The following is a 26533-nucleotide window of genomic DNA, read 5'->3' as shown; positions in this document are numbered from 1 at the left end:
ATATTCTTGGACGAAATTCGTAAATGTGACCAAACTTTAGGGACGATTTCGGCAATTTACTCATATAATAAATTGGAAAACGTGAATGGTCCATATTAAAAAAAAAACATTTTGAACTAAATTCGTATTATTTGCCAAACAATAAGGACGAAAATAACACTTTACTCATTTGTAAGTGGTGGTGGTTTAAACAGTTCTTTATGTGTTTATAGTAATTTTGTTTGTCCCTAATATACAAGCTTGGAGCATGGGGTAACTTGGGAGTAACTTTGAATCAGAAGAACAAGTAAATTTGGCTCCATGATCTCTAAGAAGAACAAGTAAATTCTAGAGAGTTTACTCAAAACGAATAGAAACTATACTGGTTCATTACAACATTGCATCTTGAATATGTGGCTACATGCAACTTGGAAGTTCTAAATCATTGGCCCCAATGTTGCAAACTTGATTCAATCAAATACTTATTCAATCAATCAATTATTTTATCTGCCGGATCGTCCTTATTACATATGTGATACGTTCTTTGACATAACTTACATACTTCCACAAAAATTATGGTTATATGGACAATTTCGATAGAGTATTCCAGATAAGATATAAATTTAAGTAAAAGCGTGCTCATGAATTGGTAAAACAAAAAAGTAATCAACAAATGTTTTGAACTTAAAATTAGCCGTGTAAAGAGGTAGGATCCTCGCCACTATATATCAAGAAAAGATATGTTAACATGAATCAAATTTCAACTCGGATTGGTTTTGTAATTAAATTTTTATTGTTCCGTAGATATATTACTAGAGGTTGGTCAAAAGCATATGACATCATTAATAGTAAGTATTAGGTCAAGTGTGCAACTTTAAATGAAACATTAATCCCACATTTCGGTTTCACTCGAGACGCTAAACACCGAATACTTTTAAGGTTTTTCTTACTACTGGAGTTAGTTTTACATAAATTCATGATACATAATACTAATTTACTTCATACTAGACTATAGGGCTTAGAATCCAGATTCTGAAGTAAAGAAGTCAAAATAACTACATTGAAAAAGGCAAAATTCAAAACAGTCGATGAAATCCACAAAGCTTGGCATGTGAACGTCGTGTGATCGATCAAGCAACATGCATGATATGCGACCTAAATTACTATGTAAAGCTAAAGACCTAAACATTATGTCATTATGATATGTGAAACCGCTATATGAACCCCATGTCATCACATGACATGTGGTGTGTATAGCTTTTGATCATGTGTTGTCCTATATAACATAAATCTATTTTGATATATCTAACATTAAAGGATAATTTTACTTAGGGTTCTTAAAGATACATAACTTGCCTAGAAGTTCAAAGAAAACTGAAACGTACCAGACACATATTTGATTTGCATTGTTCTATATATAAACATTGTGACACTCTTTTCATTTGTTTTTTTACTTGCAATTTGCTTATCTTTTTAGGGTCCTTCAGCTTAGTTAAAACTGTGTTTAAATTCACGTGTTTCCTCTTAGTGTTGATATATAGCTTGATTTTCTTCAGTGAATAATTTAAAAACTTGAGTTCTATGATTATAATTATAATATCTTTTAATTTGATACCTTCTAGAATTGATACAAAAAGGTTGTTTGACCATTTAATGTCATAAAATATGATCATTTGACAATTAGCATCTTATGCTTTTTGTCCAATAATACTATTTTCAAACTATATGACATCAAAGGGTTTGTTTGTAAATATCATTATTATGTTATAGACTTATAGCCCATGAGGAGGTACGTGCTAATTTATATAAACAAACCTCCCATTTTCTATTTTTCTTCGAAACAGATTGATGAAATTTTATGCTTGTATATGTACTTGAATGAAATTATTACCTTACCGCAATAAATATATTACATTTGACAAGTTGGATTCATATACATAGACTTCTAAAAATATGTAAAAAGTATTTAAATGAGTATTTTAATCGCAATGTTATGCTTTTATTTTTCTTTCATATTTATAAATGCAGCTATTTTGTACACATTTGTAAGTACGAGCTGTAACTTAATAAATTTTACTCATCCTCCAAAAAACTTTTATATAAATTTGTCAGACAGACAACGAACTAATTTTCCAAAGTCGCAACTTGACTCCTTTAAGTTATAAAAATGTGCATTTTCAGCTTCAATCTTTAATTGCTCTTTAAACAACTCTGAGGAAATTACCAACCATCCTCTGGACTTTATTAACTACATTAAACAAGATGTTTAACATGGATTTAACCTACTTAGCATCATGTCCCACAACACTCTGGCATAACATGACAAATAAAATACATACTTAACACCATAGTTCGGAGAGAAGTCACAATTTAAAGCCGTCTCTGAGAATCATTAAAGATTTTTGGGCCAAAGTTGAGATAAAAAATTGGGCCTTAAGTAAAAAGGGGTTTTATTGGGTTTAAGCAACTACATTTTCAAATGGGTTTAATTATATAATATATTATTCCCGGTGAATATAACCAACACTTAGATGAATTGTCACCGTTAGATCATGCTGAAATTAAATCTGGGCCGTTTAAAATGTAGAAATTTCGAAGTTAATGGCAGTTCCATACGCTACGGCGGTTTTCACTTCCTCCTACTTTCCCTCCCCGGTTATCAGCTTATACCTTCATAGAGAATACAATACAATACAATACAATACAATACAATACTCATTTCTTCCTCTTCCTTTTCTTTTCTCCAACGATATTGATCGATCACTGCCACCACCAAGATCATATATTTTAGCAGAACAATACCTAAACCCAGGTCGCTTATGTTGATTTGACCGATTACTATGTGTATTGGCTTGCAATCCAAACATCAACTTTGGCTTAGATGTTCTTCGTTTGCAATTTCTTCCAATTTTAAATATTTCGTTGACCTAATTTTAATTTGCTGCTAACAATTGTTATAATCATCAGTTTTAAACTTGATATTGTTTGTCTTGCAGGTATTATATACAAAATGGAATATGAAAAAGATACTAGAAACAGATCCCAAAAGCAAAATATGAATGCCTTTTTTTGGTAAGCTAGACTTTAATTTCTGCCATCATCCTTGTATTATATTTTTCAATTTGCATTTAACCTTCAATTTTATGCTTTTAGATGTTGATAATACTCTTTATCTTCGGATTGTAAATCACAAAGTTGTGAAAAGATGAAACATTCTGCTGACATCTTCAAAGAAGGTACATTTGTCATTGACTAAATGCTAAAGCATAGCAATTAACAAATCATAAGCCTGACAAGTATTAAAAAAAAAAGAAAAAAGAAGCCTATTCCTGTATTCATGACTCTTGGTTTTTGGTTGTATTGGAATTATATCTTCTCTTTTCGCGTTTATGATCAGGTTTTGGAGCATCTTGGTCATGAAAAATGGAATCTAAGGTGGAGATATCATTCGTGCAGGTGTATGCATTGCATATGGAGAGCTGTAGTAGGTATATACTTCATATCTTTTACATAACAAGACCAACATATAATAAACAAATTGGTCAACTTAAGCATCAGTCTTACTAACCATTGTAGTGGTCCTAGAGTTTCTTTAATGATTGCAACACATTTTGCTTAAGAAATATTTTCAGCAGCCCTTGTGAATGAAATTCTTAACAGTGCCACTAGCATAGACTCGACAGACAAACATGGAACGAAGATATCTGCTGTTAAAAGTGGGCTGAAGTTTAAGGATGTTGACTTTGCATACCCATACAAGACCAAAATCTTTGGTTTTAAAAAAGGTCAACTTTAAAATCAAGGCTTACCAACTTTGATTAGGTACTTGGTAACCTTTATTGGAACTCGAGAATAAATCACATTTCACCTTATTTTCAAGTCCGGCTGCAAGAGTTAAGTTAATCATCTCGGGTTACTCGGGTTTAACCAGGTTTTGAGTGTTTAGGACCGAAGACCCGACTCGAGACCGAATTTTATGAATTTTAAGGACCGAAATAAAACAAGGAACTATAGTGTCGGTTCAGGTTCGGGTTTTTTAGGGTCGGTTTTCTCGGGATTTTCGGTTCGGACCTAAATATGCACACCCCTAATAACTAGTTCGTATTAATTAGCTAACACAAGAAGTCTGTAACTTAGGGGGGTGGGGGTGGTTTAAAAACCATCACTTGCTCCCACCAATACAAGTGTGCCACCTCACCCCACCACTTTCCATTACTAGTGATGGAATTTTGGTGGGGTGGTGGTGTGGTGTGGTGTGGTGTGGTGTGGTGTGACGGAAATTTTTTTTTAATATTTTTTTACAACTTAAAAATTAAAAACAATAGTAAATTAAAAAAATAAAAGTTACATTAAACAATCTACTCGTCCGAATTCGGAAATTCCAAACCTAAAGAACCTACAAGTTCAACTAGATCATATCTCAACCGATGGTGAATATCTTCGTTCCGCAAGTCTAATTGCACGTTCTCAGGAACGAGAACTTGAGTAGGAGGATCCGGCACCCAATCTGGAGAAATTGCACGTCCGTCTTCTTTTATTAGCATATTGTACAATATGATGCATGCATATAATATGCTAGAGATCATGGGTTTTTTCATTGCACGAACCGGTCGACTAAGTATGCACCATCTACCCTTTAAGACACCGAAAGCTCTCTCGACATCTTTTCTTGCCGATTCTTGCAACTTCTTGAACGCCTTTTCCTTGACCTTGACAGGAAATGAAAAGGCTTTCACAAAAACAGACCATGGCGGGTAGATACCATCGACAAGAAAGTAGCCACGTCTGTAATATCTCCCGTTGACAAAATACGGACAGAAGGGTGCGGTACCATCTGTAACGCTTTGAAACAACGGTGATGTGTATAGAACACTGATGTCGTTGTTTGAGCCTGGAACACCAAAATAAGAATGCTAAATCCATAAATCATTTGACGCAACCGCTTCAAGTACGATAGTCGGTCGTTTGATATCACCCCTAACATACGCCCCTCGAAACTCCCGTGGATAATTCCTCCATTCGATATGTGTACAGTCGATGCTACCGAGCATCCCTGGAAAATGCCATCTAGCCTCATGCGCGGCGTAAAGACGTGTAATGTCATGTCTTGTTGGTTTTCGTAGAAACGCTTTGCCATACAATTTAATAATCGCGTTACAAAAGAATTGCAGACATTCACGTGAAGTTCTCTGAGACATTTGTAAGTATTCATCGAATTGATCGGGTGGGTTACCTGTCGCTAATTGACGAATAGCGGATGTGCACTTTTGAAGCGCCGTAAAACTTCGTTTGCCCCTCGCATCGTAAGATTCTTGAAACCATTCTTCGCTTGCTTCGACGTCCGCTACAATATTTAAAAATAAAGATTTCGGCAAATGAAACCGATCCCTGAACGTCTCGTCATTGTATTTCGGTTCCTCCACAAAATAGTCGTTCATTAGCACTTCGTGGGCATGTATACGATCACGATCCACCATTTTTTTTCTTTGGACGGCTCGGGCCTTCAAGTTCGTTATATAACAACGGGAACCATTCAACAATGCCATCGTCCGAAGAAGAAGAGCTATCGGTGTCTAGAGGAAACGAGTTGCTCGGAAAATCCATATTTTTTTGTATTGAATTAAAGTGGTGAAGAAATAGGTTTTTGTAGTAGAAGATTGAGAGTGTTTTGAGTTGGATTTGATTTTGAGTTGGATAGAAATGGTTGTTAATTTATATTGTTTATTTATTTATTTTTTTTACACCCAACGGTCGGATTCCTTGGTATTCACCACGTGATGGCCATCACGGCCGGACCCCCATCACGCGTGATGGGGGGACCGGCGGCGGTGTTCGTGAGGCCATCACGCGTGATGGCACTTGTATAACGGACCACCCCCGTCCCCTCTTATTAGAGCATTCTCATCCTACCCCCTATCTCTAAACCAAAAATTACACTAAAACTCACAACATTTTCTCTCTCCATTTCAATTAAATAATACTTTTTATACCTTTTATCATTACCTTTTTCTCTTTCCGTTACTCACAACCACTTTCAAAATATATTAAAAAATTATAGGGGATGAAAAGTAGCTTTTCAAATATACAAAAAAATCACTATTTTTTCTAAAATATAAAAACTCTTCACTCACAACACCAACACCATGAATCACTCTCTAAATTATAAAAACACCCCTCACATAAAATAAGAGGTTTGATGAGAATACTGTTAGATAACATATTAAGAATCTTCTTAAATTCTTCAAAGCTCTTCACTTCCCTCACGGATAGACATGACTGAATTACCTATAAATAAATTTATAGAATATGTAAGTAAATAGATAATTTATAAATACTCATGTATTCGTGTATTCAAAGTTTAAATTCTGTTAGTTTATAATTCGAATGTATAATTCCTAGACTTTATTATTTTATAAAAGTTTAAAATTCAAATTATTAAATATCATACAACTATAATTGTATTTAGTAAAATGTGTAAGTAAAGAAATGGTAAAGTTAAAATATAAAAGACAACAAAAATGAGAAGTGTGAGAATGAATCTAATTCATTGATCTTAAATTTGAATTGTATAGATTAATTTAAGAAAAATAAATTGATGAGAAGAGCATAAAGGTAATAACTCACTTTTGTTGACATTCTCTTTCCACATGCAAGACACATGTTAATTCCCCCATCATTTTAAAATGTCCATAGCTTTTTCATGCAACATTTTTTTTTAAATCTCACTATAATAACAAGCGTTTTTTTATCTTTAATATGAGTATTATATTGTTATACAGCAAGCGTTTTTTTATCTTTAAAAAAATAATGTTGCATAAAAAAGCTATGGACGTTTTAAATGATGAGAGAATTAACATGTGAGTTGCATGTGGAGAGAGAAAATATGTACTATTATTTTTATACTCTTTTACCTTTGGTCTCCACTTAACACATGTCAATCAAATATGGCTTCTCATATTTCTCATTTTTGTTGGCATTTATAGAATAACTCAACCCAATAAAGAAAATGTAATCTAGTGGGCTTAATAAGAAATATTTGGCTAGTGGTGACAAAAGCGTGGGCCTTGATTTCTTGGCCGAAAAAACAAGTAATCATCTTCGGTAACAATTTCGGTGGCCTAGGTTCATTACCTCTCTTAAAATCAATTATAACTCGTTATATGATTAGAGACAAAATAATATTTGTAAACTTTACATTAGAAAATTTTAAAACTCAAATTATGATTATATTTAAGACAGAATTACAACTTTTGTCTTTTAAACATATTCAATTTATGAATCGGGTCCTTTAAAAAGTTTAGTTTGATTCTCTGTCCTTTAAACGACAATGTATCTCGCTTTTTGTCCTTCGGACTAACGACCATCCAAACTTTACATTAGAAAATTTTAAAACTCAAATTATGATTATATTTAAGACAGAATTACAACTTTTGTCTTTTAAACATATTCAATTTATGAATCGGGTCCTTTAAAAAGTTTAGTTTGATTCTCTGTCCTTTAAACGACAATGTATCTCGCTTTTTGTCCTTCGGACTAACGACCATCCAAAAAATCAGTTAACTCTTAGCATGTGCTAGGCACATGAGGGTATAAAGGTAATTTCAACCTTAATATAGTAATAAAGATAAAAATTCATATATAATTTTAAGTAAATGGGAGCCATTTGAATATCAAAAATTAATATATATATATATATTAATTATATCTATAAAAATAATTAAATTCATCAACCCCACCACAACCATGTTTCTTCTTCCCAGGCCAACCACCATCACCACCGTGGGTCTCCACCGCAGAACACCAACTCCTCTGTCTTCCTTTGTTCTCCACCGCAGAACACCGCAGGACCCAATCCGTAAATTGAATATGCTTAAAGGACAAAAATTGTCAATATTTAACTTGCATAAAATTTGTATTTGGTAGAATTTGTATGGAATAAAAATGTAATCTAGTGGGCTTAAAAGGGAATTTTGGGCTAGGTAATGACAGAAACGTGGACCTTGATTTCTAAGCTAGTAGGGATGAAAATAAGTAGACATCGACTCTGAATAGCTTGAGCCTTAAAGTGGAAGTCTTCTTGTTTCTAGGACAACTTTTGACACAACATTTTCTTCTAATTCTATAACTTAATTTTAATCAATTAACGTTTGTTCCAAAATCAGTTTTAAAACTAGTTATAAAAAATTGATTTGAAACATCCTTTGCTGATTTGGATCGTTTCTTAACCGAGCCAAAATCGACCCAAGCTTGGCTCGAGTCATGGCTTATTCGTTTGCTCGATCTTAAGCTCGTTTAACTTCAAAATCGAACTAGAGCCTAGCTAAGTTGCCTCGTTTAATTTCGAGCCTAAGCTCGAAACCACCCTGACTCGACTCGAGAATAGCCCTACCTCATACCTTAATTTCATAATAAAATATTATTTGGGCTTGAATACTGTTTATTACTTTATTTACTAGTCCAAATAATATTTTATTATACTTTTTTTTCTTTTTAAAGCCTAAATAACAATTATGAAGGATACGTACCTGACGTGCTGTCCATATTTACTCTATGGTGCAAAGTGCAAACTTACTATACCATTCACATTTTTATGGATTATATTTTTTTATTTCAGTTTTACTTTAGAATTGTATATATTTTTTTTACAACCAACAAAGAGAATTTCGTTTTATACCTTTACAATTTCATGTCAGTTTATTCAATTAGATACATTTTTTAGGTGTTAATACATATAAGAAAAGTTAACGTACAAATTAAATTAACGTGTTAATTATGAAAATCAAATAGTGTAATTATATTTACAAGTAGTGTAATTATGTAATTACATCGTAGTGTAATTACACTATGATATAATTACACTACACTATAATTACACTATCTTGCATATATAATTACGCTACTTGATTATCACAGTTAACACATTAATTTAATTCGTATTTGATCTAAACCATATATATTATTACACTAGCTTTAGAGCCCGTGTAACACACGGGATGATCAAAATAATAAATTATAAATAAAGCAAATAAGTACATACTGTATATGAAAAAATGATTACATCTATGCTTATATATATACTATGTATATATAAATTGAATTTATTTATATCAGAAAATGATTTTTTTTAAAAAGAACATGATAAAAAATGATAATAATAATAATAATAATAACGCAAGTGCAAAAATATACCTGAGAGCGGTCCATTCATTGGAAGTTTGATTTCCGGTATCATATATATATATATATATATATATATATATATATATATATATATATATATATATATATAACTGAAAGAATTTTGGTTATGAACGAATTTCAAAAAAGACTTTTCATACAATAATAGTTTGAGCTACACCATGAAAATGATTTTTATAATTTTGAGGGGGCTTCTTGACTTTGCCATAATGACAACACATAAAAATAACACGTTAACATGTTAAATTTTGTTAACGTTTTGCTTCACTTGAGCACAATTTTGTATGACATGTTTCACACACTACATTTTAATCACCATTAAAGAAAAAGTCAATGCTGACATAAATGTTTCAAATTTGATAAATGTTAGAAGCGTTAATAGGCCTGGAGGTAGCATGTCGAAAGTGTTCGTCGTCTTTTCTTAAATTTTAATAGTTGTGGGAAAATAGTCAATTAGCCAAATCCCGAATCTTTTTATTATTTCCAAAAATGTGATTGAAAATAAATTCAAAACCTAAATCACGTTTAAAATTCCAACTTTCATTTGTTTGACATTTTCAATTCAAAACTTTGAACCCGTAACAAATTTGATGATAAATCTACTTGTATTCTCAAACTTTTAAAATTACTCATATTACCCCTTTTTGGCTCGTAACAAATTTTGAGCCAAACGTAGTTAACTTGTACCACACAATCTATTTATCAACTTTTGACACGTAACAATCAAATTTAAGTTTCACAAAGAACCTGAAACAATCATTGATAAAAAGAATCAAGAAACTTACCAGGATAAACTTTATTATATATTATTACATTTTAATATATATATATAGTTTAGTAAATTAACTGAAAAAATAAATGGATAAATTAAAGCATATATTTATAATTTATAAAAAATATTTATTTTTATAAAAATGTATAGTATATATGTAATAAAATAGAGTTAAAAGAAAAGTGAATAATTTAATCATGTTATAGATATAATATAAATGGAGTGTAAAAGAAAAGTGAATAATTATTGATTTATGACATAATTATTAGTTTGGAGGGAAAAAAGTTATAAGGTTTAATCACAAACTGACACGTGTAAATAGTCATTTTACTTTATTAGAATATGTAGAAAGATGTTGAAAAGTGCTTTTGTTTATAGATAACATGGAACAAACAAAAACGAAATATCTAGACTACCACAAATACTTAAATCGTATATCTTTTTCGTGATGGAGTTTATCAAGAATTATTTACGCGTCAAAATGAGTATATTTTTCTCATGCTTTTACTGGCATGCTATGTCAAGAAAAATGTTTTCGCATATGTTGAAAGTGAAATAATTTCCACATATGCTATATCAAGAAAAAAATACGTTCTCTCATCATGTAGAATCATTTCTTTTTAAGGCGTTTTGAGGATTGTTAACCTGACAACTATTATACTATATATAAATAGAAACCCTTAGCTACAGTAAAAGGGGTTGTGACAGCCACTAACTTTTTTTTTTTTTTTATTATTTTTGAAATCTGTTTGAAAATTTATTGATTTGAAACTAGGAGAGATAACAAAATGGAAGCTAGTGGGGTGGTTTTGTTGTGTTGTTGCAAAGTTTAGGTCGTGAGTTCAAGCCTCTTTGAGGCCCCCCCCCCTTTATTTTATTTTGTTTTTGTTTGTCCTTATTTGAAAGTAATAAAAATAACAAAAAAGGAAGTTGCTTTTGTGGTATTATTTTGTTGTTGCAACTTGCAAGTCCCAAGTTCGAGCCTTTTTTAGGCAAATTTTTTGTTGTTTTCCACATATGCTATATCAAGAAAAAAATACATTCTCTCATCATGTAGATTTTTGTATTTATATATTTCATACTTAATCAAGAAATGAAAATGTAAGATGGTGTGGTGTTTCGGTTTTTAATTTGTTTTAAATACGTTAGTTTGACGAATTATTTTTTTGGTTAGTTTTGATACCGTAAAGAACGTTGCCGATACCAACCGAATTCGCGTCAACTTATGAAAACGACGCCCGAGTGTAACCAACACAGAACTGGCCAACGCGCCGGGTAACAACCTAATTTTGATTAATCATATAAGTTTCGTTGGTCGTTAAAAAAGAAGACATGTTCCTTTTTTATTTTTATTTTTTTGTACTTCAAAAAAGATCACATGATCGACAATATTGAGTGGCACCCACAAATTATCAATCAAAAACCCAAATTCACATCCCCTTATTGTTCATCATACGTATATATTTTTCAGAAAAAATAAAAAGCATATGTATGAAATGTCTTAAAAAGATAATGCAATTTAGCGAAGAGATGGTTATTAAATTTGAAGAACCAACTAATCTACGAACTTTTGACGCACTTTGCTGTCATAGTTGGATCAAATAGGCGACTTTTGTTGTACCATCTCTTGTAGATTTTCCCATAATTTTGGGTCGTTATAATCCTTGATAACGAGCGATGCCCTGGCATCTAGTAGCATTTGTTCAGGGTTTCTAGTAGCCATACCAACAGCAGCCATCCCGGCTCCATTAGCTGCTTTAATTCCCTAAACAGAATCCTAGGCAACACACAAAAAGTTGCACATGAAAACACATGGCAATTGGCATACGTATTGAAACAGTTGGTTATTTTAACAGATGATTGAGTTGAGTTCATACCTCAAACACAAATGTGTGATTTGGGGAAAATTTAAGTGCATTTAGAGCCTTAAGGTACGGATCAGGAAAAGGTTTTGGCCTTGCACATTCTTCAACTAAAACTATCACTTCAAAGAAATCTTGTAGTTTAAGCATTGAAATCAGCAACTCAGCATTTGATTTTGGAGCGTTTGTAACCGCAGCCCGTTTCAGGCCAAGATCTTCTACCCATTTGCATACATCGTTTAAGCCGCTTATAGGTTCCAATTGTTCGGCTGCCAATCTGTTTGTTTTTAGACAAGAATTAAAACGTTACATTTTAAGGTCAAAATGACTTGAATAACAGTACAATAAAGATTATAACTTTAAGAGGCATCATGTTTTACCTCAACGGGACAGCAAATCAGGTCTGAATGTGTTAAGCGGGCCAGACACGATTGACAGAAGTATTAAACACCAACACGCACGATTAATTAAATGTTTCATTTCCTCAAACACAAACATGGGCCCTTTTAACACGATTAATATTAAAATTTTTAACACGAGTTACTCAGAACTTTATGTCAAAGAACATATCTTTTTTTAGTTTTTATAGATTTTATCTTTGAAGGGCAAACTTACTAGCTTTTACTTAAATAATGATACAAACTACTAGGGGTGCAGACGAGCAGAGACGCACGTGAGCTACTCGTGATCAAATAAATAAAAAAAACTCGAAATGAGCCGAGCCCGAGCGTAAGATAAAAGCTCGTTTAGTTATCGAGCCAAAGCTCAAGCCTCGTATGGGAAGATCGTTTAGGTTTGTCGAGCCTTAACGGGCCTAGCGTAGTTTTGAGTTTTAACTTTTTTGAACTTCTATGTATTTATTTCACACTGCAGAGCCGAGCTTTAGGCTCGTTAAGGTTTTCTCAATAACACAAATAATTAAAAATAATAACAAACAAGCTGCGCACAAGCCGGGCTTGAGCTTGAAACATGAGTAATGAACCGAGCTCGAGCTTGAGCTCTCGTAAGTCAAAGCAAGCTGAGCTCAAGCCCAGTCGAGCTCGTACCCCTACAAATTACCTTCTAAACAAAGCTTCCTTGTCAACCATGAACTTCATGGCCTTTTCAAACTCCCAGTTGGGGAGAAGAACATTACAAAGCTCTTCGTTATGCTTGCCGCTATCGTTATTTATGAAGAATTCCTCATCGATAGGTGATCCATCATTAAAGCCTATCTATAAAAATCAAAAATGAAAATCAATGCTCTCTAAGTATGTTTTAGCAAGATTTAAAATGACAAACGGAGATCAAAACGGTTGAATAAAGTACCTCCTGGAGCATATCACGGAAAGCGTAGTAATGAAGAGGATCGGAGTCACAGAGAGTTCCATCAATGTCGAAAAGGATTGCTTCAAGAGGAGCAATGGAAGATAATGAAGCATTGCTGCATTAATAAGTTAACTAATTGAAATGCGCCTAACCGACATTTAAACATGCGTAACTGGTGCCGAAACCAGAAGCAAAGCTGAAATGTACAAGAATTTCAAAAACAAAATTGTAAACCAACCCGTCTCGGTCAGAACCAAGCTAACCCTTTTTTTGAAATGACCCGCCCAACCCGACCTGTTTGTCAGTCCTAACTGTATATATAACAAAGACTACATATATACCTGTTAATCGGGTAGGAGGTTGATGATATCGTTGTGGAGAAGAATGTGGTTTTGAGCGTAAAATAGAAATAGGATTATTGGGGAAGAGATGAATATAAGGAGCGAGCGTTGACATTTGTGTTGCTCAATGAGTGTTACTCTGTCTTTCACCAGACATTTTGGTGCTCTGTTCTGTCGACTGTTTTCTTGCCATAGGATTTGGGTGGAGGAAACATAACATAAAACATAGCTCCTGACACTCACAGGAAGCGATTGCAGCCAACCATGTTACTTTGGATTATACAAGGTTTAACCACAATTTCATACTCTTTCTTTCACTATAAGTTTTTATATTTTATCTATTCGTACGCTTTTAGATTACTTCGTGAGAGAGAGTGTAGTGGGCGACAAATTCCTTAAATTTTGGGCGATACACACACAAGAAAATATTGGAAAGTGTCGATTTAGGCATTTAGCTTTAGCTTACGCTTTATCTCGAAGGATTTTGATTAGAACATGTTTTATGATGTTTAGAAACTAATCAAACATCAGAAAAATGTATGTCCTATATTGCGTTGCTCAAAAGATGTAGATTATTGTTCCAAACCTATTTCAGCGTGAACAATTACATGTTCCCAACCCGTCCATCTTATCACCTCTTATATTAATTGTCAAATAGTTATTATCAAGGGTTACCCTTGTCGATCCCGACTACAGTCTTTACTAATAAATGAAGTGCTACAAAGATAATAAAATCATAATAACATAAAAGTCTTTACTAATAAATGAAGTGCTACAAAGGTAAAAATCATAACAACATAAATAAAATATTTATATAATTTGAATTTTAATCAAGAGGAAACAAAAAAACTTAACCACCACGTCAAATGGGTAATAAGACCTTGGCCGAGCATGTAAAACTCAAAGTTTAATTTGTGGTAAATCACTGTTAATATGCTTTTTATATAATATATAGCATATAATATAAAAGCCATTTATAGCACACTATTATTTTCACCTATAGCAATGATATGCACGAAGTGTCAACTTTATGCAACTTCTAATTTCTATACAAGGGTAGGATTAATGTAAGAATACTAATAATTTTATGAGAAGCATAAGAATAGATTTATCTCAGTAACAGTCGGACAAGCAGGGAATGTTAGGGTGAACCAGAAAAGTTTGGGTAGAGCCAGATCTAAGCGTTGGTAGGTAAGCGTCCTGTAATAAGAGGAGTAGTTATAAACCCTGTAGACCAGAAATTCGCGAGATGGTTGCAAAAAAATGTAGGATGAAATGAAATGTCTAAACAAAAGAAGGTATGTTAAGATAAGTTGGGCAAGATGTGAACCAGGAGCTACTATAAGTCAACATAATAATGTATTTTCACAATCTTCTACTTTGTGGAATTAAATTATTTTATTCTCCTAACTACAAAAAAAAAATTATTATAAAATGATTGCTTTAGGAAGTCTTTATACTTTTTAGACCTATAAAATGTGAAAACAAGATAATACTATTGTTTTGATTTATGGTGAGTATATCTTTTCACTCTACATAGGCAACGTGTTGGATCCTAAAGGCCCCCCTGGCTAAATGTTGGGTTTATTTTTTCATGTCACGGAATATAATGATAATGTAATTTATATGTTTTATACTCGCTTTTATCCTCCACATCATGGGGTTGTTTCATATTTTTCGTTTCTAATATTTATATATTTTTTGAATTTTAATTTTATTTATTTTAAGGAAGTGAATAATATACTTAGGGATGAAAGGGCTCATAAATAAATGACATGTTATAACCCGTTTAAAAGCTATTTGGGTTTGGTGAGACCCATGACCCGCTTATTTTATTTTTACTATAAAGTTGTTTCTTAATTATAAATATCTATTTTATTAAAAAGAATAGGATATTAATTTTTAGTGTATCCCTATTTTATAGGATTTTCAAATCAAATATTTGGTAAGATTAGTTTTTAATGCAATGAGATGTTATAACCTGTTTAAGGGGTATCTGGGTTTGATGAGATAGAGGGGGTGGAGAGCAGCCAGCAGTCTATAAGGTCCAGACCATCAAAGGATGGATTGGTCTGGTTTTTGTCGGGTCGGGCATTTGTATCCTGGTCATTATAATAGCCCAGAAGTCTATAAGTGTCCAGTTTATGATTTTAATACAGATCATCAATATTTGATAATTAAAAACAATACCAACCAATCTTTGACCACCGTTGACTTTCACACCATATAATCTATGCATAACATTTCCAGAAGCCCAATCCAAAATGTGACAACCTACAATAGGAAGAAGAACAATTGTTAATCTTCCAGAATTTGAAATTCAGTACCCCCAAAAAAGAATATAGAGCAAAACAGCTTCAAGAATGAACAGATCGGTTTTTTGTTTTCGATAGCCTATTGCTGCAGTTTAAATATTTATTTAAGTTCAGTCTCGAGTTTCTTGGTTGGTCTCTGGTTCAGACATAACCAACCCAAAACCGACTACAACATGTATATTTAAAATCGAGGCCCAAACTGGTTGGTTTCTTGGGCCGAACCGAATGTTGTTATGCCATAACAGGCTAACAAGAACCATAACACCATAAACATTATAAAGTTAAAAGCACCATGTTTCACCTTTGAACCCATATGTATTTGAGCAACTTAACAGCAATACATCACCAGTTTATCACATCAATACAAGAACGGATAAACATCATCCATTAGCAGTTGACAAGTCATCAGTTAAGCAAAATCTGATCTGAATACACCAGCAGCACAAGTAATAAACATGTTACACATTCGGTTCTTATTAAAAAATATTTTAAACTTGTGCCCTGCACCAGTTAAAATAAGAACATGTTCAATATTTGTTGACTTTCTAAGTCAAAATTATGTGTATTATTAAATAATTTATGCACCAGATTTATGTGTATTCATTATATTTTTTATGTTCTCATGTAAATATTCGTATACAATAAAGTTACACATAATTAATAATATCAGTTTCAAATATAAAAAACAAGAGTAAGAGAGCTAAATGGTGGAAGGGTATTTTGGTCATATGGAATGTAATTAATAACACCGAGGAACTAGTACACAAAGAAAATACAAATTGAATATAAAGAAACAAACATAAACGAAAACGATAGAGAATTGAAATCATATGATGGAACAAATCTATCAACGGCTTATTGTTAAACTCTTAACGAACTTATTTTCCAAAGTTGCAACTTCACCCCCTTTAAGTTCTTCAAAATGTACATCTTTATTATTAACTTCGTTAAACAAGATGTTTAACATGGATTTAGCATAAGCATCATATTTAACAGCATGCTTGCTTAACATAACGAATATAAAACGTATTTAACGCCCTAGTTCGGTAAAAAGTCACATGACTAATGATTAAAAATTCTTTGTCCAAATCTAAATTTTAATTTCTATTGGCCAGAGTTGACTTCTTTTTGTCAATTTTGACCAATAAGTCAAAAGTTGGTTAAATGGGCTATGCTTGAGAAATGAGGTGTCATGGGTTTATCGAAATGGTAAAACGAGAAAGGGGAATTAGATAAGCCCGGATAAAAGTGACTCCTAACTAGAACACTTAATGATATTTATAGTTCCAATTGTCCATAAACCACTGTTTATTTATAGCCACGAGTTTAAAGTTTATTTTTAAGGTCAAATGACTTAAATAATTTCAAAGTGACCCCTAACTAGAACACTTAATGATATTTATAGCCAAGGTATCAGGTATGACCGAACCGAATCGAAACCAAGAAAGGCAGTAAAATTGGCTGCCGGTTGGTTCAGGATCGAGACCAATAATTAGCTGCACATTACCGGGTTGATATAATGTCTAGGCGAGTCAGTTTTTGTATGAAATTAAACATGCTAATCATTTGTTTGCGGATAAATTACCTATAGTTACGTGTGATGTTACCTATACAGTCATAATGATGCTGAATTGCAGATAACAGTTCAAGTAAGTGCAATTTTACAAATTGATTTGATCATATTAGGGCACTGCTTATTGCTGCAGAGCTAATGTGAAAGTTCTTATGCTTCACCTTGCAGGCAAAGAATAATTTTACTATTGCATATTCAGAAATATTACTGTGAACATTTTAGAAATAAATATAATTGAAGCAATAATGTAACTTTTATCATATGTTTTTTGAGTCTTGAAAGTGGAGGTGGAAAGTATGAAGATGAAAAAGAAACTGGCAAAGTTTGAGTTTTTAGTCAAGTTTGACTTTTGAGTCAAAGTTGGCTCTTTTATGGTCAAACCTGAATTTTTAAAATTTTTGACTATTTATTTAATCATGCTAGACTTTTTAAATCAAATTTGACCAATTTCGAATCAGCTTTGACATTTGTATTTTTCATTACCATTCTAGCCCGGAAATAGAGGTGGCAGCACCATGCTCTTAGGCCTGCTATTTACTTGGTACAAGATACTGCAGCTGGGAAAAGTTTGAAATTCATGTTTTGGTTGAATTTTTCTTTTTACTAAAAGTAACTGAGTAGCACTAATCCTCATATTCACCAAAGTGAAGCCTTTGCATTAATGGAAGACGAAGTATCTAAAAGATCATGGTAGTTCAGAACCCTTTGAAAGGTTTTTGACAAAAGGGGTATTTTGGTCATTATGGAACAAATGGAAAAGAGAAGAAAACTGGTCAAAACTGGCACTCCTATTTGGTTTGACTCTTTTGGTGTCAACTTTGACTTATGGAGGAACTATGAAAGTCAACGGAATGTGTATATCAAGATTTGGAAATCTATTTGTCAAGAAATTGTTATGACCATAAAGGGTATTCTAGTCTTTCTGGAAAAAAATGAAGTTGCGAATTCTTTGTGCAAATCTGAAATTTTAATCAAACTCGAATTTCTATTGGCCAGAGTTGACTTTTGGAGAAGGTGGACTTTTTTGGTCACTTTTGACCAGTAAGTCAAAAGTTGGTTGAACAATAGCTGGAAGTCTGGAACTGTATCTTGATGGTGAATAGTATCGTTAACTGGGCTATGCATGGGTTTATCAAAATGGTAAAACGGAAAGGGGAATTAGATCAGCCCGGATACGGACCCAATTGATCAGGAATCGTGGGTTGAATGAAGCTCTAAGGAAATATAGTGAGCCCTAATTAAAGATCGTTTGTAGTCAAAGTCAATCAAACTTGCAATGTTTGACTAATGAAAGTCAACTAATTCTAATGTAAACATTATTATACATTAAGTTGTCTGCTCAAACGAAAAAGAAAACATAGTGCTTCGTCCATCAATACAAAACGTATATCAACTTACAAGAAGATTCATTAATACTAATGTTCAACAAAAATTATATAACAGAAAAGTTTTGCAAGACGTAGACCTATTTGCTCTTAGCATACGAGCAAGTACCCTCTTCATTTCCATGGACTGTCCACTATTTCATTGCATTGGTGTAGATAACAGCTCCTAGAACATAAAAGAAAAACATAGACGGACAAGTGATTATAGGCTTATAGCAAAGTAATTTGAAGGTTAAGTCATTTAAGTTATTCATACAGTTATTCTTTTAGTTTAGTTAGAATAAGAGAAACAAATATCTTCCAGAAATGTTTAAACAAGCACAAGCTAGAAATAAGTAATAATATAATGTTTGTAATTGTATTAAATTCAAAGACAATCACAGCAGTTTGACTTTCCATACTGACCAAACCGTGTTCACAAGTTTAAATATAACAGAAAGTTATGTATAAAAGGATGGTTTCATATTAAGGGTTCATCAATTGACAGTTGACCTTTGGTCAACCTTTGGATTCTTGAACATAGACGCTCGTGATCTGTGATCAGTTCAGCAATATCAGAAGCAGCCATTATTAATTGAAGGTATGCTTGACAGATCTAGTGAAATATATGTTTTTCTGAAGAGTACGTCTTTGATCAGATGATTGCAAAAAGAGTAGCAATGTTTAAACAGAAGAATACATAGTAAACTAATGTCAGCAAGGATAAGGAGACCTGTTAAAAGTCAATATAATGTCAACATATTGTACTTTTACTAACTTTTACATTATTAATTGAAGGTATGCTTGGCTGAGGATTTCTAAATTGATTTCTAAACATGATTGTTTCTAAATTGATTGTTTGGCTGAGAAAATTTTTTTGATAATAACCATAAAGGGTATTCTGGTCTTTCTGGAAAAAAGTGAAGTTGCAAAAACAAAAAAAATAGAGCTCAGAGGACCTTATGGTATTTAACAAAATGGATATGGGCTAATTACCGGATGCCTTTGTACTCGTTTATGTGGGCCGAGAATAAGCAGTATTCGATCACAGGCCCTGGAATATACATTGGAAATTTGGAATTACAATTCTATGTGGGCCAAGAGTGTTAGTACATATTTTGGTTGAGTCAGGATTGATTCATGGCATTTTGACACGAGCGGGCCTCTATTTTGGTTATTATGGATTTTAGAGTTGTGATTTTGATTTGCAATAAAAATAGTCATAAAACGTATGTCATTAGGTTTGGTTTCTTCCAATATCTTTTTTAGTTTCTTTTTGTTGTTGGCGGTTATAGGCGCCTTATCAAAAAAAAAAAATAAATAATTAAACTTTCGGGTTACTTGATTTAATCGAATTGACTTATTAATGGATTATTGAATTATTTCAGAGCACCAGCTGAAGCTTCTTGTAGATGCACTGATGCAGTAAGTGGTTGTTTTATTATCTGCTGTTTCCAATGTGTTATATTATTTAACAAGTGTTTGTATTTCAGGCGCATTTCGTCCTAAAAGAACTCGTGAGGAAGTCAATTTGAGAAACCGAGGTCAAACTCTTTCACTAAATTATAACAAAAACAGGATTTAAGGCGGTTTCCTACTCTGCAAACCGTCTCCCTGCTGCTGCAGGTGAAGCATTGGAAAAGTTTCGTGAAGAGAGTAAAAAGACAGTTGTTAGACTAGTAAACATGGAGTCTTCATATCTGACCGTCAATTTTTTCCGGAACTTACAAAATGGGGCTCACTCCTTGACATGGAGACTGCAGAAGCCCACCTGGTCCAGACCCATTATTTGACCGATAAGCAGAAGCATATTTCAGAAGGATCAGGTCAAACGTGTCATTGTATATTGGTATGGTATCGGATACACAGAGAAGCATGATTCCCAAAGTGGTTGTTTATTGTCAAGTTAGCGTGGCTAAGCAAAATCTATTGAGTTACTTAACGCAGGAAGTCAATCAAACTTGCAATGTTTGACTAATGAAAGTCAACTAATTCTAATGTGTAAAACTTTATAAGAAAACATTATTATACATTAAGTTGTCTATTCAAATGTAAAAGAAAACATAGCGCTTCGTTCATTTATCCAAAACATACATCAACTTACAAGAAGATTCATTAATACTAAAAATTATAGAACAAAAAAGTTTTGAAAGCTGTAGACCTGTTGTCTCTTAGCATATGAGCAAGCACCTTCTCATTTCCGTGGACTGTCCACTGTTTCTTTGCATTGGTGTACATAATAGATCCTACAACATAACAGAAAAACATAGACGCTTAAAATATATAATCTCAAGATCATTGTCAAGTCATTTAAGTTATTCATCCAGTTATATTTTTAGTTGAGTTAGAATAAGAGAAACAAATATCCTCCAAAAATGTTTAAGCATGAGCAAGCTAGAAATAAGTATAATGTAATGTTTGTAATTAGATTAAATTCAAAGAAAATCACAGTAGTTTGACTTTCCATAATAGTCAAACTGTGTTCACTAGTTTAAATATAACAGATATGTTATGCATAAAAGGATGGCTTAACATTAAGGGTTCATCAATTGACAGTTGACCTTTGGTCAACCTTTGAATTCTTGAACGTAGACGCAGGTGATCTGTGATCAGTTCAGATACATCAGAAGCACAAGTAACATGTTACAAATTCAGATCGATTGCATAAATATTTACAAAAATGCCCCTGATGCCAGTTAAAAATAAGAAAATTAAAATAACTTTGAACAATTAGTACTTGTATCCAAAAAAATCGATCCAAAAATGAAAAAAACCGAAAAGACCAACCAAAATAACCGAACCAAATCATAAATCGACGGTTAGACCGAACTCTTGATTCGTTTTGGTTTTGCATGTAACTAAAACTGAAAAAACGGAACGGGACCAAACCAAACTAATAGATTTATTTTAAAATTTAAATAATTTATAATAGTTTAATATATAGTTAACCCAAATGTTTTAGCTCAAATATACAATAATCAGTTAGTTATTAACTAACAAAAAAACTTAGGCCCAAATTCATTATTTCTAGCTAACCAGAAAAAGTAAAACTGAATCGAACCCAAACCAATAACCGAAAAACCTAAACCGGTTGATTTTCAAAAACTCAAAAACCGACACTTTGGTTTTTGTCCAGTTTTAGTCCAAAACCGAACCGAACCGAACCAACCCAAGCACACCCCTGGAACTATCCAATGTGCTAATTCAATACAAGATGACTGTCAAAGTCAAAATTCTGATGTATAATGTTTTCACTACCTTTATTTGAATTTATCCAATTATTTACATTAAAGTTATCCATAATCATATCAATTTCAAATATTGAAAACAAAATAGGGCTAGAGTACTTGTATCCAATAGGGGTGTGCATGAATCCAAAAAAATCTATCTAAAAAAGGAAAAAAAATGGAAAGACCAAACCCGAATAACCAAAATGAAGCAAGCTAAGACGTTTTGGTTTTATGTTTTCTTAAAAAACCAAACTCTCGATTCGGTTTCTGTGTTTGCATGTAGTTAAAACCGAAAAAACGGATCCGAACCAAACTAATAGATAGTTAACCCAAAATTTAATGATTTATAATAGTTTAATATTAGTTAACCCAAAAGTTTTGTCCCAGATGTATAATAATCAATTAACTAACAAAAAACTTAGGCCAAAATTCATTATTTTTTGGCTAACGCGAAAAAACTAAAACCGGACCGAACCCAAACCACTGACTAAAAAACTGAAACCAATTGGTTTTCAAAAACTCAAAAACCGATACTTCGGTTTTTGGTTCTGTTTTAGCCCAAAACCGAACCGACCTATGCACTCCCCTAGTATCCAAATTCCAACGTGTTAATTTCAATATAAGATAACAGGCAAAGTCAAAATTCTGTTAAATAATGTTTACACTAGTTTTATTTCAAATATCAAACACAAAGTTAACTAGCTGAAAGAGAGAGAGAGTACCTTTTAATCGAAGTGTAACTTCATCTTCAAAATCAGATTTTCAGATGGTTCATCTGTTGATTTTCAAACTTTTCAACAAATAAATGCTGTGTGGAAGATGAGTTATGCATGTATCCCTATAATTTAATAATTGTAAACATCCTAAATTACCCAGTTCCTCAGGCAATTTCTCAATATTCTCACATGCTTGAAGATCCAACACCCTGAGACGTTTCAACTTACAGATGCTGCTTGGAATTTCTCTTAAATTAGAGCAATATTCTAGATTCAGTACCTCCAACGACTCTAATTCACCAACATCCTCAGGTAATTTCTCAAGAAGCCTACACCAGCAAAGAAATAGGGTTTTCAGACGTTTCAACATACAAATGCTATTAGGGAGATGTTTAACTTTTGCTTTGGTTAAATTTAGGTATTCTAAACATTCCAATTGGCCAAGTTCCTCTGGCAATTCCTCTATTCCACGGGAGTCAAGGTTAAGAGCTGTCAAATGGTGTAGACTACAAATGCTTCCTGGAAGTCTCTTAAGTTTGCTGCAATAAATGAGATGTAGAGAGACAAGGTTATGAAGATTTCCAATTGATGAGGGTATTTCTGATATATCGGTGTTAAATGAAAGATCCAGCACTTGCAAACTATTGCTGTAGTGCCCTGTGCCTATACAACCCGGGAATTCCCTCAGACCTAATCCACTTATATTTAGAACCTCAAGTGATTCCAACTCCTCGATAAAAGATACAGACTTCAAATTGCTGCAGCCTTCTAAGTTTAAGTAGACAAGGCTTTTTAGGCATCCCCCGTCCACGTCAACTTTTACCAAATCCCGACAACATTCAAGATTTAACCTCTCGAGTTTGGGAGTCAGCCCAAGGTCAAGGCTCCTCACCTCTGATTCACTCAAGTCAAGGAATTTGAGCTTCTTCATAACCTATCACAAGATGAAAAGAGAACAAAATAAGGTAAATGTAAGTTGTTAGCTAATAGATATACCATTAAATAACAACCAATCAACCATATTACCTTTCCTCCTTCCCAAAGTTGTACGATATTGCTTCTACGCATTTCAAGTGCAACAAGATTATTTGCTTCAAACGTTTTGGGTAAACACCAGTGGGGGTAGTTGTACCAATACAAATATCGTAACGAATCTGGAAAGTCTAGGCAAGCTTCGTCAATAGCAGAACTATCCTTGAACCGCCTGTTGTTCACAATAAGGCAAGTAAGTTTTTTCATGTTTCCAAGACCTTCCAAAAAAATACCAGGAGTGATTCTTAGATCTATACATCTTGTTCCTTTACGAACCTGCAATTCAAAAACAATCATAAAAGTTGAGTTATAACGGATGAAAATTTTACGAGTTTCGTCTCCACCGTACAAATAAATTGGACTCTTACCGAATTATCAGCCAAAATATCTTCAATTTCCTTCTGAACCCATAATCGGCTACGCTTGTGGGGCTTGTCCAAATGCTCACGACCTGCAATATTCTTGCCCATTTCTTCTATGTGGTCATGCATGTCTATGATTATACCTTCATAGCTTTCTAAAGTTACAATTAGAGATTTTTGCTCAAGAACTCTTAAACCATATTCAGCATGAAGTCCGCAACTTTCAAGCATACGAATTGCATCGTCTTTCTGCCACCCTCGAAGGAAGCATGCCACATTCAGGAATAATTCCTTGTGTTCATCCTCAAGGCTTTCATAACTTAATTCCAATTTTTTAAGAGTTTCCTCTAATGGAATTGTTTTAAGTCTTTCTAGTGTAAGTCTCCATTGCCTTTCATCTTTACCGCATAATTTTGAACCCAATACTTTAATTGTCAATGGAAGACCAGCAGCATACCTTACAACTTCATGTGAATGCTTTTCATACCCTTGAGTTGGAATTTCTTTCCCAAATGCATGCCTACTGAAAAGGCGAATTGCTTCTTCATCCGTTAAAAGACTGGCATCGTGTATCCATTTCACGTTATGTTCTTCGAGCACCTCTCCATCTCTAGTTGTAATTATAACTCTACTTCCTGGCTTGAACCAAGTAGGATCTCCGGCTAACGTCTCAAGCTGTTCTTTACAGTCCACATCGTCAAGAACAACAATAACTTTCTTGCTAGACAACCTATTTTTCATTAAGTTTTTCCCTACTTGGATACCACTTACACTAATGCCTGTATTCTTTAATACATCTCTAAGGATTTGTTCTTGCAACTTCTCCAAGCCTAACTGTGAAGCTTTTTCCCTCACATTCTCAACAAAGCTTTTACCTTCAAAATCAGTGGATATTTTATCAAAAATAGCTCGGGATAAAGTTGTTTTCCCTGCACCTCCCATGCCCTTAATCCCTACCATGCGAACATCCTCCAAACCAATTTCTAAATACTGGTCAAGATCTTGCACCCTTTGTTCCATGCCTATCAACTTTTCATCGACGTTCATATCAATGGAACGTAACTCGAGCGAAATCCAATCAATAATTAAGTCAATGACTTTAGCTTCATACCTATAGAACATAAAAGAAGATTCAATTAGCTTGATCAAGAACCCACATGAATAATTATTTTTCACGTCTATACGCACTAAGCATGCCAATTTGACCCTATAACCAATAAACTCATGACTTGGGTTAAAAATAGTAACTTTGGGTTCATTTGGGTCTACTCAAATTATACAAGGGGATAGAACGAGCAGCTCATAAAACATTAAATGGGCCCGGGTGAGCAACCATTTACCGTCTGCATCACCACCCTAACCGGCACCGTCGCATACAACCCATTTACCCCACCATTCTTGTCGTTGCCTTCTCCATCACCACTACCGGCACCACTGTTGCGGTCATGACTATGGTCACTGTCGGTAATACCGTTGTTGCCACCTCTCCATCGCTCGTTTTCATTAAAACCAGCTATGACCAGACCCAGCAAGTCCGTTTGTGTGGCATAATACACACAGATTTAAAACATATTTCAGGTTTAAATATACATCTTTCAACGAGACTCAAATTTAATTCATGATTTGGCAATAGAGTATAGAACATGAGTATAGATATAATGAAGAATTACCCATTAGCAGTGTTCCTCACATCCAAACCAGACAAATTGGCTGCTTCTTTAAGAGCCTCTCTCCATTTTTCAACCTCTGACTTATTGTTATTTTTATGTTTTGCCAAGGCTTTTCCGACTGATCTAGTTTGTTTTCGGACATCAGAGGGATCCACATCGTAGAACACGGGGTAAGCAATATGCCCGCCAGTCTTACGGCACTCCATGATCTTCAGAAGCTCGTTTAAGCACCATGATGAAGATGCGTAGCGCTTGGAAAACACAATAATATAGAATCTGGAATCTTCAATGGCTTGTAAGAGCTCTTCACTGATCTCTTTTCCTTTCTGGAGTCTCTCGTCGTCCTTGAATGTGTAAATGCCTTGTCGATCAAGTGCAGCGTAAAGATGATCAACAAAGGTCTTGCGTGTGTCTACACCACAGAAGCTCAGAAATACGTTATACTTGTAGCTCTTGTTGTTGGCACATGAACTTGAAGAAGCCATTAAAGTTATGTTTGAAGTGCAGAATGTATATTTAGACAAGGCTGGGCAAGATGTAAAGTTGTGAGCCACACACAAAGAGTTATTAAAGAAATATTACTCGAGATTTTGATGATAGAATGGAGGTGTGAATCAGGATATGACTAAGCTCACCCAAGTTCAAAGGTAGAGATGTGTTTTTGAATCCTTAGTTTTTAGAGATCAGAAGTGGAGCACCAAGATTATAATATCACAAGTGCATAAAGAAAAAGTGCAGGTGCTTGGTCAAATAAATTCCTAGGAACCACACGTAACAACTTCGACATGGCCCTATTCTTTATTTTGGATTT

The 26533-nt window shown here is 33.6% G+C and overlaps 1 protein-coding gene and 1 pseudogene across 1 annotated transcript; both read right to left on the bottom strand.

Moving 5' to 3' along the window:
• Window positions 1-11546: 11546 nt before the first annotated feature.
• LOC143589494 (haloacid dehalogenase-like hydrolase domain-containing protein Sgpp) lies at window positions 11547-19301 on the bottom strand (annotated as a pseudogene).
• A 3412-nt stretch (window positions 19302-22713) lies between these two features.
• Window positions 22714-26216, bottom strand: LOC143589492 (TMV resistance protein N-like). Its single transcript, XM_077070241.1, has 4 exons — window positions 25723-26216; window positions 24059-25163; window positions 23685-23966; window positions 22714-23592 (listed from the first exon to the last, which is right to left on the bottom strand). The coding sequence occupies exons 1-4, from the start codon at window positions 26205-26207 to the stop codon at window positions 22714-22716; spliced, it is 2751 nt and encodes a 916-aa protein (XP_076926356.1). The 5' UTR covers window positions 26208-26216.
• Window positions 26217-26533: the final 317 nt, after the last annotated feature.

Source organism: Bidens hawaiensis, unplaced genomic scaffold, assembly GCF_021521415.1.
Source record: "Bidens hawaiensis isolate Kalapana, Puna unplaced genomic scaffold, B.hawaiensis_p1.1 tig00037596_1, whole genome shotgun sequence".
Lineage (NCBI taxonomy): Eukaryota > Viridiplantae > Streptophyta > Magnoliopsida > Asterales > Asteraceae > Bidens > Bidens hawaiensis.
This window is presented reverse-complemented; position numbering and strand designations above follow the sequence as displayed.

Bases quoted from the DNA above. Each gene is read 5' to 3' on its own strand.
- LOC143589492 (XM_077070241.1), bottom strand. From the start codon at position 26,207: ATGGCTTCTTCAAGTTCATGTGCCAACAACAAGAGCTACAAGTATAAC. The intron at 25,164-25,722 runs GTAATTCTTCAT...TATGTTCTATAG, and splicing joins GTGAGGAACACTGCTAATGG to GTATGAAGCTAAAGTCATTG. The intron at 23,593-23,684 runs GTAATATGGTTG...ATCTTGTGATAG, and splicing joins AACTTTGGGAAGGAGGAAAG to GTTATGAAGAAGCTCAAATT.